The sequence below is a fragment of the Thalassophryne amazonica genome, chromosome 12 (assembly GCF_902500255.1).
Source record: "Thalassophryne amazonica chromosome 12, fThaAma1.1, whole genome shotgun sequence".
Taxonomy (NCBI): domain Eukaryota; kingdom Metazoa; phylum Chordata; class Actinopteri; order Batrachoidiformes; family Batrachoididae; genus Thalassophryne; species Thalassophryne amazonica.
This window is the reverse complement of record NC_047114.1, coordinates 103,479,573-103,494,721: the sequence shown is the minus strand read 5'-3', so window position 1 is coordinate 103,494,721 and position 15,149 is coordinate 103,479,573. Positions and strand designations below refer to the sequence as shown.

At 41.9% G+C, this 15,149-nt stretch overlaps 1 protein-coding gene across 1 annotated transcript in view; it reads right to left on the bottom strand.

Annotated features, from left to right (window-relative positions):
* Positions 1-5,210: 5,210 nt before the first annotated feature.
* rpp40 (ribonuclease P/MRP 40 subunit) overlaps positions 5,211-15,149 on the bottom strand; it is a 49,989-nt gene continuing 40,050 nt past the window's right edge. The window contains exons 7-8 of the mRNA XM_034183620.1: positions 5,779-5,913; positions 5,211-5,698 (exon numbers count right to left, since the gene is read on the bottom strand). Coding sequence (XP_034039511.1) covers positions 5,500-5,698; positions 5,779-5,913 — 334 coding nt within the window. The 3' untranslated portion in view covers positions 5,211-5,499. The remainder of the gene's footprint in view (positions 5,699-5,778; positions 5,914-15,149) is intronic.

Sequence of the window (15,149 nt, the reverse complement as noted above, 5' to 3'; positions counted from 1 at the left end):
TCTTATCGTGCCCCTGTTCTGTGGAATGATCTCCCTGCATCAATAAAACAGTCAGATTCTGTGGAGATTTTCAAGTCCAGACTTAAGACGCACTTATTTTCCCTTTCATATGGCAGCATACTGGCATAGTTTTGTTTTACACTTTTTACTCGCTTAATTCATTTATTAGTAATTGGAGCGGGCTGCGGCCTCAACTTTATCTAAATTCTGGGTCTTTTAGTGAAGTTTAGGGCTAGTGGCCGGCGATCACCTTAGTATTTCTGTTTTTCTTGTTGTTTAATGCTGACAAATTATACAGTATTTCTTGTCTTTCTGATGCCTGATTGTTTTTTTTTTCTCTGTTTAAGGTGCAGCTCCATCCAGAGATGGGAGTTGTGTCTGTTTCTGAAATCCTCCTGTCCTGTGCACCAACAGCATTTCCTGTATATTCATTTTGTGAATTGTTCTGTAATTTATGTCTGTATCATGGTCCAAGCAGAGGGTCACCCCTTAGTCTGGTCTGCTTCAGGTTTCTTCCTCAGATGGAGCTTTTTTCCTTACCACTGCTGGTCTGGGGGTTAGTAAGGTTAGACTTTACTTGTGTGAAGCACCTTGAGGCAACTCTGTGATTTGGCGTGATAAAAATGAAAATAAATTAAAAATTTAAGGGAAATTGAAATACAAGGTCTGTCAATAAAGTAATGGTCCTTTTTATTTTTTTCTAAAACTATATGGATTTCATTCATATGTTTTTACGTCAGACATGCTTGAACCCTCGTGCGCATGCGTGAGTTTTTCCACGCCTGTCGGTGACGTCATTCGCCTGTGAGCACTCCTTGTGGGAGGAGTCATCCAGCCCCTCGTCGGAATTCCTTTGTCTGAGAAGTTGCTGAGAGACTGGCGCTTTGTTTGATCAGAATTTTTTCTAAACCTGTGAGACACATCGAAGTGGACACCGTTCGAAAAATTAAGCTGGTTTTCAGTGAAAATTTTAATGGCTGATGAGAGATTTTGAGGTGATTCTGTCGCTTTAAGGACTTCCAACACAGCGGGACGTCGCGCAGCGCTCTCAGGCACCGTCGTCAGCCTGTTTCAAGCTGAAAACCTCCACATTTCAGGCTCTATTGATCCAGGACGTCGTGAGAGAACAGAGAAGTTTCAGAAGAAGTCGGTTTCAGCATTTTATCCGGATATTCCACTGTTAAAGGAGATTTTTTTAATGAAAGACGTGCGGACGGATTGCAGCGTCGGCTCGCAGCCGCCGCGATGCTCCGTCACAGGAAAAACACCTCCGTTGGAAGCCTTAAGGACAAGTTGGAATATGTCCAGCTGTTAAACAATTTCTCATATACTCACTCCACTGAAAGCCATCAAAAGCTGCCTGGATTTTACAAATGGTTATCAACACGGAGGTGTTTTTCCTGTTCCGCCCCGGATACGTCCTGACGCGCGGATCCGTCCGCACATCTTTCATTAAAAAAATCTCCTTTAACAGTGGAATATCCCTATGCCTTACAGGTTTAGAAAAAAATTTGAACAAACAAAGCGCCAGTCTCTCAGCAACTTCTCAGACAAAGGAATTCCGACGAGGGGCTGGACGACTCCTCCCACAAGGAGTGCTCACAGGCGAATGACGTCACCGACAGGCGTGGAAAAACTCACGCATGCGCACGAGGGTTCAAGCATGTCTGACGTAAAAACATGAATGAAATCCATATAGTTTTTGAAAAAAATAAAAACGACCTATACTTTATTGACAGACCTTGTATATTTACATCAACCTATGTTGATGTTTGGTCCAAGACTTAGTTATACTACAGAACAGGGAGGAATAAAGTAGCTGTATTTTATTCAGCCCAAGCATCTTACACCTCATACAAGCCAACAGACCATGAATCAGCTGCTGTCTGCTAGTTTTATTCATATAAAATTACCGGAGAAACACGTGTATATAAGGCAACCCGAATTAAAGGAGAAATGCCACTTTTAACAACCTGGACCTCATCTCTGGCATAAAATACGGCTGTTTACTCACCGATATAACTTTGGTGTCATTAGGAGTCCGTGGTTCAGACTACGTGCTCAGGTTCAAATCTGGCTTGAAGATTTTCTTCTAAGGTGAATTAGAACTTTTTGTGGCACACAGTGCCAACTACTGTACAGGAGGGACCTAGCAGTCAATATGTGTCAGATTTCAAAATGGCTCTTTCCAACCAGACACGCGACACCGTGACACATCAGTCATCTGGGGTGGCACCTGGGGTGTCCAATCAGATTTCATGAAACCCCAGTGCCACTCTGGCCTCCCCTCTAGCTCTGCTCATGCCACGAAGTGTTCAACATTTGACAATTCCTGTGGACTCAAAATTTGGCATTTCATGTTTCAGTCTCAACTTGCCACTGTATTCCCGCGAGATCCCACAAGATATTGTCTATTGTCAAACCAGGAAGTGTCAATCTAAGATGTGTTTAACATTTGACATTTCCTGCTTCACTGTGGACTCAAAATTGGGCAATTCCTGTTTGGGACACTGTACCATGAGTGACCTTTGCGCCGCTGCGTGTTACTTCACTCGTTCATGTCCATGACATTTTCATAATATGTATATGTCGTGGACGTGAATGAGCAAAGCTCTTCAACATCTCACCATGTCATTTAGGTCCTTCAGACTTTTTTTTTGAGTAAATGCTTCAAGGGGGCATTAGCATGGCTGAAACCGTTGAGCTTCGGGGGGGCTCTGCTTCCCCATCACCTTTCCTTCTAACAAGGAATTAGTTTTTCAGCATCACTCTGAGACAAGACCTTTCTAATTTTAGAGATATTGCGTAAATGAAAAAAAGCAGTCCTACATATTTGTTTAATATGCGCTTTGAATGACATATCCTGATCAAAAATGACTCCAAGATTTCTCACAGTATTACTAGAGGTCAGGGTAATGCCATCCACAGTAAGGATCTGGTTAGACACCATGTTTCTAAGATTTGTGGGGCCAAGTACAATAACTTCAGTTTTATCTGAGTTTAAAAGCAGGAATTTAGAGGTCATCCATGTCTTTATGTCTGTAAGACAATCCTGCAGTTTAGCTAATTGGTGTGTGTCCTCTGGCTTCATGGATAGATAAAGCTGGGTATCACCTGCGTAACAGTGAAAATTTAAGCAATGCCGTCTAATAATACTGCCTAAGGGAACCATGTATAAAGTGAATAAAATTGGTCCTAGCACAGAACCTTGTGGAACTCCATAATTAACCTTAGTCTGTGAAGAAGATTCCCCATTTACATGAACAAATTGTAATCTATTAGATAAATATGATTCAAACCACCGCAGCACAGTGCCTTTAATACCTATGGCATGCTCTAATCTCTGTAATAAAATTTTATGGTCAACAGTATCAAAAGCAGCACTGAGGTCTAACAGAACAAGCACAGAGATGAGCTAGTTGACAGTACAGCTGTACAATGTGACCAAATTATCATATCTCAATATTGCCATATCAGTATGATATATGATATGACTGATTTGACACAAAGTGCAGCAACAGTGAAAATTAAACCTTCTTAAACAAAACAGTAATAATATCACACTCATTTTACACTCCTCATAAGGTTAGGATACTGTGCCCTCCAAACGTATTGGAACACTTGGAATTCCACACATTTTAATTTGTTTATGCCATTTTAAATACAAGAAATACAAAAAATAAAGAAAAATTTCTAAAATTATCTTCCTCAAAGTCTGACTCAAACTAAAAACAACATGAACATGGTGGAAACATGAACATTTCCAAGTCACTGAATATGTCTTGGACTTTATTTACATCAATTATGAAAAAATACAAAAGTTTCTTTCACCAAAACATCAAATCTAGTCTTTCATCTCAAATGTACTTTCTGTCAAATTGTAGCTGAACTTTCAGGTTTCTTTTGAAGAAAATCCTCCTCTACACCACTTCATCAGGAAGATGGATTTTAGATTTTTAATTAATTTATATCAAGTTGTAGAGTTTTGCTTTCAGTTTGAGTTAAGGAAGATAATTTTAGAAAAAAAAAAGTATTTGAAATGGAATAAACAAATTAAAATGTGTGAAATACCAAGTGTTCCAATACTTTTGAGGACAACTGAGAAACAGTGAGGAGCAACATCTTACATCTCATATATAGTGCAGCAGATAAGAGAATATTTAGAGTGGAATCCTGAAAATGGTGATACAAACATCACATTCAGCACAAATAATCCATAGACATGAACTCTTTAAAAAAAACTGATTGGCCACTTGAATTTTCAATAGTCAGCGAGGTAGGGGTCAACTGAAGAATTACACAGGGGTCAAAATTAAAAGATGCTCCAATCATATAGAAAACTACACCACATTATTTGCCTGATCATAAAGATTCCAAAAAGGTATAGTTTGGACAATCTGTGACTGAATGTTATGGAGTTATGAGGTAAAAGCAGCAAGAATGGTTACAAAGGTCAGTTTCAGTTTGTACAGGGGTCAAAAGTTAAAGTTGCTCCACTTTTGGTAAAAAAAAAAAAAAAAAAAAAAATGCAAATTATTGGTTGAGTTAATCAGGTTTTAAAAGTAAAAAGTAACAGTTTGCATCATTTATTTCATGTTACGGGGTAACGTGTCATGTCATAGAATCCAATAGACATTGACCTTGTTTGACCTTTACTTTGGAGACCAAGCATTCAACACTGTCAAAACTATTCCATTTATTAATCCTATTAACTCAACCAATAATTTGCATCACTTTTTACCAAAATTGGAACATTTTAAATTTTTGACCCCTGTACAAACTGAAATTGATCTTTGTCACCATTCCTGCCTTTTTTACCCCTAAACTCTGTAACATTCAGTCACAGATGGTCCAAACTATACCTTTTTGGAATCTTTATAATCAGACAAGTAACGTGGTGTAGTTTTCAATTTGATTGGAGCATTTTTAAATTTTGACCCCAGTGTAATTCTACCTGACTGCCTATTCAAAGTTCAAGTGGCCCTTCTGCTTTTTCAAAAGAGTTAATGTCGAAGGACTATTTGGTGCTTGCATCACTTGCATCACCATTTGAAATATTCCTTTGTAAATATTCTGTTATCTGTTGCACAAAAACTTTAAAATCATAAAAAAATTATTTGATTATTTTGGGTCTGACTCTTAGCGGGTCATGTGACAGCGAGGCTGCACCTGTTCATCAAAGGTGCTGGAAACCAAATTAACAACAAACCTGTTCTGCAGAAGGTTCTGGGTTTATACGCAAACAACTAAACATGGTTTTCTGGTGACAGTGTCAGACGTGGACAGTAAAATGTCTCTGTTGACAGTGAGAAGGTCATGGGTTCAGTTCCAGTTGGCTTCTTTGGGTCTGAGCACATGATGAACTGGTAGAGTCTGTTCTTGTGCATCCCGCCTCGACACAAACAGTGCGTTCTGAGTCAGTGAAAGACAGTGGACCTGAAAAAGCTTCTATACTCAGTCAGTGGAGTGTGGCAGCAACGACACCGGCCGACAGCGCCGTCATGCTGGACAGCCGTCATAGGCACTGGCCGCCATGTGGTGGCGGTAGGTGTGGTCACGGAACAGCAGAAGACTGTAGAAATTTTCTCCACCTTGCAGAACTCCGTGCTCTGTGTCTGCCCACGACACTGGACTGTCAGTGAACCCATGGACGGTCAGTGCTACCCAGGACACCGGGCGGGGCAGCTCCAAGTACCGCCTACACAGACACATCAGCCAGTCAACACTCACATGTAATCACTGTTGCACAAAGCGAATAGCAAACAAAGTCCCACAAACCTCAGTTCCTGGATCAGGCGGTGGATGTCCTCACGAGACAGAAATCCTGTGATGGAAATGTTCAACGCCTGAGTCAAACTCATCTGTGGCTCAGGACAGACGAAGGTGGACAAAAAGTCGCTGGACAGGTTGTGACTGCAATTAGCGAGGACACGGAAGAAAAGGAGGACATGTAAGACTTTTTTTTTTTTTACTAATAGCCCAATTTCACAGCCTTAAGAGTGTGCATATCATGAATGTTTGGTCTTGTTGGATTTGTGAGAATCTACTGAATCTACTGGTACCTTGTTTCCCATGTAACAATAAGAAATATACTCAAAACCTGGATTAATCTTTTTAGTCACATAGCACTACTATTATTCTGAACACTACTGTATTTCTCAGAGCTCTTTGAATCGAAAATCGATTCTGAATCGAATCGTCACCCCAAGAATCAGAATTGAATTGAATCGTGAGTTGTTGTATGATTCACATCCCTACTGCCCAAGGGCCCTTAGTGATTTTCCAACCAGGCTGGGATTTGAACTGAGGATCCTCTGGTCTCAAGCCCAACACTTAACCACTAGACCATCATGTCAAGTGCTGCTCACTATAGTAACAGGAAGCTGTCAACTGCTCTGTGAGAGGAGCAGCAGAAGTTGGAGAAAGAAGCAGTGAGCAAACAGAGCTCCTGGGTTCCCGTCGCTGGTGTAGCAGTTTGGGGCTCAGCCTGCGGGCGCTGACGTGAGTGTGATGCCAGTGTTGCAGAGGATGAAAACATATAGAACCTAAAAAACATATTTTGCATGATACAACATAATCCTAAAAAAAACAAACAATTTGTCATCATATAATATTGGACTGTTTAGAAACGATGTTAAAACAGCATCATGAACGTGTAAATATACTTCATATATCAGATCCTTGACCAGATCCTACCATCCATGACCCCGGTACTTCAAACACCACCACTACTACCACCTCCATCCCCGGCACTTCAAACACCACCACTACTACCACCTCCATCCCCGGCACTTCAAACACCACCACTACTACCACCTCCATCCCCGGTACTTCAAACAACACCACTACTACCACCTCCATCCCCGGCACTTCAAACACCACCACTACTACCACCTCCATCTCCGGCACTTCAAACACCACCACTACTACCACCTCCATCTCCGGCACTTCAAACACCACCACTACTACCACCTCCATCCCCGGCACTTCAAACACCACCACTACTACCACCTCCATCCCCGGCACTTCAAACACCACCACTACTACCACCTCCATCCCCGGCACTTCAAACACCACCACTACTACCACCTCCATCCCCGGCACTTCAAACACCACCACTACTACCACCTCCATCCCCGGCACTTCAAACACCACCACTACTACCACCTCCATCCCCGGCACTTCAAACACCACTACTACCACCTCCATCCCCGGTACTTCAAACAACACCACTACTACCACCTCCATCCTCGGCACTTCAAACAACACCACTACTACCACCTCCATCCTCAGCACTTCAAACAACACCACTACTACCACCTCCATCCTCGGCACTTCAAACACCACCACTACTACCACCTCCATCCCCGGCACTTCAAACAACACCACTACTACCACCTCCATCCTCGGCACTTCAAACAACACCATTACTACCACCTCCATCCCCGGCACTTCAAACACCACTACTACCACCTCCATCCTCGGCACTTCAAACACCACCACTACTACTACCACCTCCATCCCCGGTACTTTAAGCAGTACTTTGACTTGTGCAGCAGTTTGTCACAGGGTGACACTGTAGTTTGACACTTAGAGGACATACAAATGTCCTGTATGATCCCCAGAATGGAACTTTCTTATCACAGGTGGAACTCGCGGCACAATTTGACCCCGTTTGAATGAACGTGTGAGGAGAAATCAGCAGAAAGAAACAACGGCACATTACCTCAGTTCCCAAATTCAAACTGAAATAACTGACTGGTTGGAGGCAAAATAGTCAGAGGGGTAAAAAGTCTCAGTCCTTTTCCCTGACTGTGGACAGTACGGTGACACGAGCACACTGTGGAAACAGAGTCACCAATAAGTGGACGTTCCACAGAGGCCCAGTGTGTTGGCTTGTCGTCTCTTTAGAAGCTTTTGTGTCCTTTCTGTTCCTATGTCCTTTTATCATGCAGTTCACCTGTCCCGTCCCCATGTCTTGCTCCTCTCTTGTCCCGCACCTGCTTCCACGTCTGTGATGTCGTGTCCTTTCTTGTGTGGATGCAGTTTTGCTGAACTTGTCTACGTGTGTAAAGGTTCTGTGCGTGTGATGGGCCTCTGTCTCCTTCTGCCGTCACTCTGTAGCTTGTTGCTGCTCCGGGGCCACCGCGCGCGGTAGTCCTGGCGTGGGGCTCTGTCAGCTGTTGGAGGGCGCCGCCCCTCAGGCTAGCAGCGCACTCCTTCCAGGTGCGTTGGTCTTTATTTTCTCCCCGTGATTTTTACGTTGTCTTGATCTTGTCTCTGTTTCATTCTCTGACATTATTTTTCCGTTCAGGCTGTCGGGTTATTTCTGCTTTTGTGCACTCTTTGATTTCCCTCATGTGTTCTTTTCTGGTTACCTTCCCGTCTTCACTCCAGTCCCACGTGCAGGTTTCATTCCGCTCTTGATTTTTACACCACTGGTTTCGGATTAGTTGGCTTTTTAAGCCCCACCTTTGTCTCGGTTCGGCCCGGGTCAATTCCGTTCTGTGCTGTCTTCCGGAGTCGTCAGTCACTGAGCTCATCTGTCCACGCAGTCGTCAGTTTTAAGTGTCAATTCTCCGTGATCACTTTTCAATGGTTATTTTCACAGAAAAATGTAAGAAACTGGAAAAGGCCATTGATGACACAGACTCAGAGGATTTGGTGCTGGAGGTCAGAGCTGCTTGTTCTGCCCTTCCTGAAAATGCAACCTAACCAGCCAGCCTTGAAGATATACACCGACCCACAACCTCAGTTAAACAGAAACTGTCGTCACTTATTTTGCGAGAAGTGGAGAGAAGGGCAGAGTGGCTGAAGGGCGATAAAAAAACTGAAGGCCTTGCTGGAGGTTAGCCTGTTAGCTACCAAAGCAGAGCTTGAAGTTCTCAGCGACAAACCTGAAGCTATGGAGACCCGCAACAGAAGGAATAATGTACGATTTGTGGGAAAAAGAGAACAGGTGGTGTGGTGTTATGGTGGTGTTGATGCAGAAACTACTAGCATCAATTCTGGGCTGTAAGGAAGCAGCGCAATCACCGGAGATAGACTGGGCACACAAGCCCCGACACCATGACCGAATGCAAGGGAAAGACTGCGCATGACGCTGGTTCACTTTCTACACTCAGCTGACAGGGAGCTCATCCTTTGCACAGTGCGGAATAAATCCGAGCTAATCTGGGAAGCTAACTGTGTCATGATTTTCCCTGATTTCTCAAGAGGCATGCAGATGAAACAAGATAAATTCAGGGAGTGCGAGAAAGCTCTGCGGGAGCGCAACATAAAGTTCTCCTACTCTACCCCGGCCGTCCTGAGGTTCGACCACAGGATCCAAAAAAATATATCCGAGTTATTCAGGGGTGAAGATGCTTCGGCAACGACCAGGACAAAAAAAGGAGTAGTTTTTGACTTTTTTTTTTACAGATATGAGACAGTATTCTGGAGGAGGAACCTCCTCAAATTATTAGGAAGCATACAAAAGTAATTAAATCAAATCAAATCAAATCAATTTTATTTATATAGCGCCAAATCACAACAAACAGTTGCCCCAAGGCGCTTTATATTGTAAGGCAAGGCCATACAATAATTACGGAAAACCCCAACGGTCAAAACGACCCCCTGTGAGCAAGCACTTGGCAACAGTGGGAAGGAAAAACTCCCTTTTAACAGGAAGAAACCTCCAGCAGAACCAGGCTCAGGGAGGGGCAGTCTTCTGCTGGGACTGGTTGGGGCTGAGGGAGAGAACCAGGAAAAAGACATGCTGTGGAGGGGAGCAGAGATCGATCACTAATGATTAAATGCAGAGTGGTGCATACAGAGCAAAGAGAAAGAAACAGTGCATCATGGGAACCCCCCAGCAGTCTACGTCTATAGCAGCATAACTAAGGGATGGTTCAGGGTCACCTGATCCAGCCCTAACTATAAGCTTTAGCAAAAGGAAAGTTTTAAGCCTAATCTTAAAAGTAGAGAGGGTGTCTGTCTCCCTGATCTGAATTGGGAGCTGGTTCCACAGGAGAGGAGCCTGAAAGCTGAAGGCTCTGCCTCCCATTCTACTCTTACAACCCTAGGAACTACAAGTAAGCCTGCAGTCTGAGAGCGAAGCGCTCTATTGGGGTGATATGGTACTACGAGGTCCCTAAGATAAGATGGGACCTGATTATTCAAAACCTTATAAGTAAGAAGAAGAATTTTAAATTCTATTCTAGAATTAACAGGAAGCCAATGAAGAGAGGCCAATATGGGTGAGATATGCTCTCTCCTTCTAGTCCCCGTCAGTACTCTAGCTGCAGCATTTGAATTAACTGAAGGCTTTTTAGGGAACTTTTAGGACAACCTGATAATAATGAATTACAATAGTCCAGCCTAGAGGAAATAAATGCATGAATTAGTTTTTCAGCATCACTCTGAGACAAGACCTTTCTGATTTTAGAGATATTGCGTAAATGCAAAAAAGCAGTCCTACATATTTGTTTAATATGCGCTTTGAATGACATATCCTGATCAAAAATGACTCCAAGATTTCTCACAGTATTACTAGAGGTCAGGGTAATGCCATCCACAGTAAGGATCTGGTTAGACACCATGTTTCTAAGATTTGTGGGGCCAAGTACAATAACTTCAGTTTTATCTGAGTTTAAAAGCAGGAAATTAGAGGTCATCCATGTCTTTATGTCTGTAAGACAATCCTGCAGTTTAGCTAATTGGTGTGTGTCCTCTGGCTTCGTGGATAGATAAAGCTGGGTATCATCTGCGTAACAATGAAAATTTAAGCAATACCGTCTAATAATACTGCCTAAGGGAAGCATGTATAAGTGAATAAAATTGGTCCTAGCACAGAACCTTGTGGAACTCCATAATTAACTTTAGTCTGTGAAGAAGATTCCCCATTTACATGAACAAATTGTAATCTATTAGACAAATATGATTCAAACCACCGCAGCGCAGTGCCTTTAATACCTATGGCATGCTCTAATCTCTGTAATAAAATTTTATGGTCAACAGTATCAAAAGCAGCACTGAGGTCTAACAGAACAAGCACAGAGATGAGTCCACTGTCCGAGGCCATAAGAAGATCATTTGTAACCTTCACTAATGCTGGTTCTGTACTATGATGAATTCTAAAACCTGACTGAAACTCTTCAAATAGACCATTCCTCTGCAGATGATCAGTTAGCTGTAACTACCCTTTCAAGAATTTTTGAGAGAAAAGGAAGGTTGGAGATTGGCCTATAATAGCTAAGATAGCTGGGTCAAGTGATGGCTTTTTAAGTAATGGTTTAATTACTGCCACCTTAAAAGCCTGTGGTACATAGCCAACTAACAAAGATAGATTGATCATATTTAAGATCGAAGCATTAAATAATGGTAGGGCTTCCTTGAGCAGCCTGGTAGGAATGGGGTCTAATAAACATGTTGATGGTTTGGATGAAGTAACTAATGAAAATAACTCAGACAGAACAATCGGAGAGAAAGAGTCTAACCAAATACCGGCATCACTGAAAGCAGCCAAAGATAACGATACGTCTTTGGGATGGTTATGAGTAATTTTTTCTCTAATAGTTAAAATTTTGTTAGCAAAGAAAGTCATGAAGTCATTACTAGTTAAAGTTAATGAATACTCAGCTCAATAGAGCTCTGACTCTTTGTCAGCCTGGCTACAGTGCTGAAAAGAAACCTGGGGTTGTTCTTATTTTCTTCAATTAGTGATGAGTAGAAAGATGTCCTAGCTTTACGGAGGGCTTTTATAGAGCAACAGACTCTTTTTCCAGGCTAAGTGAAGATCTTCTAAATTAGTGAGACGCCATTTCCTCTCCAACTTACGGGTTATCTGCTTTAAGCTACGAGTTTGTAAGTTATACCACGGAGTCAGGCACTTCTGATTTAAAGCTCTCTTTTTTAGAGCAGTGGGGAATAAGTTTCATTACACTAGAAGTCTTTCAGAAAGCGCTGCAACTAGGTTTAAGGATATGATTCCTTCTTTATGTTCTCTAATTGCCATATACCAACACAGTGCAGAGTAGCTACCTAAGCTCTGTAGGGAGATAGAGTATCTCGTCAATAGTTTTACATCCTCATTGAAGACAACTTTGGATGCTGTAGCTCCTCTGAAAAAGAGAGCTTTAAATCAGAAGTGTCTGACTCCGTGGTATAACTCACAAACTCGTAGCTTAAAGCAGATAACCCGTAAGTTGGAGAGGAAATGGCGTCTCACTAATTTAGAAGATCTTCACTTAGCCTGGAAAAAGAGTCTGTTGCTCTATAAAAAAGCCCTCCATAAAGCTAGGACATCTTTCTACTCATCACTAATTGAAGAAAATAAGAACAACCCCAGGTTTCTTTTCAGCACTGTAGCCAGGCTGACAAAGAGTCAGAGCTCTATTGAGCTGAGTATTCCATTAACTTTAACTAGTAATGACTTCATGACTTTCTTTGCTAACAAAATTTTAACTATTAGAGAAAAAATTACTCATAACCATCCCAAAGACGTATCGTTATCTTGGCTGCTTTCAGTGATGCCGGTATTTGGTTAGACTCTTTCTCTCCGATTGTTCTGTCTGAGTTATTTTCATTAGTTACTTCATCCAAACCATCAACATGTTTATTAGACCCCATTCCTACCAGGCTGCTCAAGGAAGCCCTACCATTATTTAATGCTTCGATCTTAAATATGATCAATCTATCTTTGTTAGTTGGCTATGTACCACAGGCTTTTAAGGTGGCAGTACTTAAACCATTACTTAAAAAGCCATCACTTGACCCAGCTATCTTAGCTAATTATAGGCCAATCTCCAACCTTCCTTTTCTCTCAAAAATTCTTGAAAGGGTAGTTGTAAAACAGCTAACTGATCATCTGCAGAGGAATGGTCTATTTGAAGAGTTTCAGTCAGGTTTAGAATTCATCATAGTACAGAAACAGCATTAGTGAAGGTTACAAATGATCTTCTTATGGCCTCGGACAGTGGACTCATCTCTGTGCTTGTTCTGTTAGACCTCAGTGCTGCTTTGATACTGTTGACCATAAAATTTTATTACAGAGATTAGAGCATGCCATAGGTATTAAAGGCACTGCGCTGCGGTGGTTTGAATCATATTTGTCTAATAGATTACAATTTGTTCATGTAAATGGGGAATCTTCTTCACAGACTAAAGTTAATTATGGAGTTCCACAAGGTTCTGTGCTAGGACCAATTTTATTCACTTTATATATGCTTCCCTTAGGCAGTATTATTAGACGGTATTGCTTAAATTTTCATTGTTACGCAGATGATACCCAGCTTTATCTATCCATGAAGCCAGAGGACACACACCAATTAGCTAAACTGTAGGATTGTCTTACAGACATAAGGACATGGATGACCTCTAATTTCCTGCTTTTAAACTCAGATAAAACTGAAGTTATTGTACTTGGCCCCACAAATCTTAGAAACATGGTGTCTAACCAGATCCTTACTCTGGATGGCATTTCCCTGACCTCTAGTAATACTGTGAGAAATCTTGGAGTCATTTTTGATCAGGATATGTCATTCAAAGCGCATATTAAACAAATATGTAAGACTGCTTTTTTGCATTTACGCAATATCTCTAAAATTAGAAAGGTCTTGTCTCAGAGTGATGCTGAAAAACTAATTCATGCATTTTATTTCCTCTAGGCTGGACTATTGTTAATTCATTATTATCAGGTTGTCCTAAAAGTTCCCTGAAAAGCCTTCAGTTTAATTCAAATGCTGCAGCTAGAGTACTGACGGGGACTAGAAGGAGAGAGCATATCTCACCCATATTGGCCTCTCTTCATTGCTTCCTGTTAATTCTAGAATAGAATTTAAAATCTTCTTCTTACTATAAGGTTTTGAATAGTCAGGTCCCTTCTTAGCTTAGGGACCTCGTAGTACCTATCACCCCAATAGAGCGCTTCGCTCTCAGACTGCAGGCTTACTTGTAGTTCCTAGGGTTTGTAAGAGTAGAATGGGAGGCAGAGCCTTCAGCTTTCAGGCTCCTCTCCTGTGGAACCAGCTCCCAATTCAGATCAGGGAGACATGACACCCTCTCTACTTTTAAGATTAGGCTTAAAACTTTCCTTTTTGCTAAAGCTTATAGTTAGGGCTGGATCAGGTGACCCTGAACCATCCCTTAGTTATGCTGCTATAGACGTAGACTGCTGGGAGGTTCCCATGATGCACTGTTTCTTTCTCTTTTTGCTCTGTATGCACCACTCTGCATTTAATCATTAGTGATCGATCTCTGCTCCCCTCCACAGCATGTCTTTTTCCTGGTTCTCTCCCTCAGCCCCAACCAGTCCCAGTCCAGCAGAAGACTGCCCCTCCCTGAGCCTGGTTCTGCTGGAGGTTTCTTCCTGTTAAAAGGGAGTTTTTCCTTCCCACTGTAGCCAAGTGCTTGCTCACAGGGGGTCCGTTTTGACCGTTGGGGTTTTACATAATTATTGTATGGCCTTGCCTTACAATATAAAGCGCCTTGGGGCAACTGTTTGTTGTGATTTGGCGCTATATAAAAAATTGATTGATTGATTGATGACACAAAACTAAAGTCATTTCAAATGGCAACTTTCTGGCTTTAAGAAAACACTATAGAAATCAGGAAAAATAATTGTGGCAGTCAGTAACGGTTACTTTTTTAGACCAAGCAGAGGGAAAAAATATGGACTCACTCAATTCTGAGGAATAAATTATGGAATCACCCTGTAAATTTTTCATCCCCAAAACTAATACCTGCAATCAAATCAGATCTGCTCGTTAGTCTAGCATCTAAAAGGAATGATCACACCTTGGAGAGCTGTTGCACCAAGTGGGACTGACATGAATCATTGCTCCAACCCGAGAGATGTCAACTGAAACAAAGGAGGATTACAAACTCTTAAAAGAGGGTAAATCATCACACAATGTTGCAAAAGATGTTGGTTTGTTCACAGTCAGCTGGGTCTAAACTCTGGGACCAAATACAAACACATGGGAAGGTTGTTAAAGGCAAACATACTGGTAGACCAAGGAAGACCATCAAAGACATCAAGACAGAAAACTTAAAGCAATATGTCTCAAAAATCAAAAATGCACAACAAAACCAAATGAGGAACGAATGGGAGGAACTGGAGTCAACGTCTGTGACCGAACTGTAAGAAACCGCCTAAAGGAAATGGATTT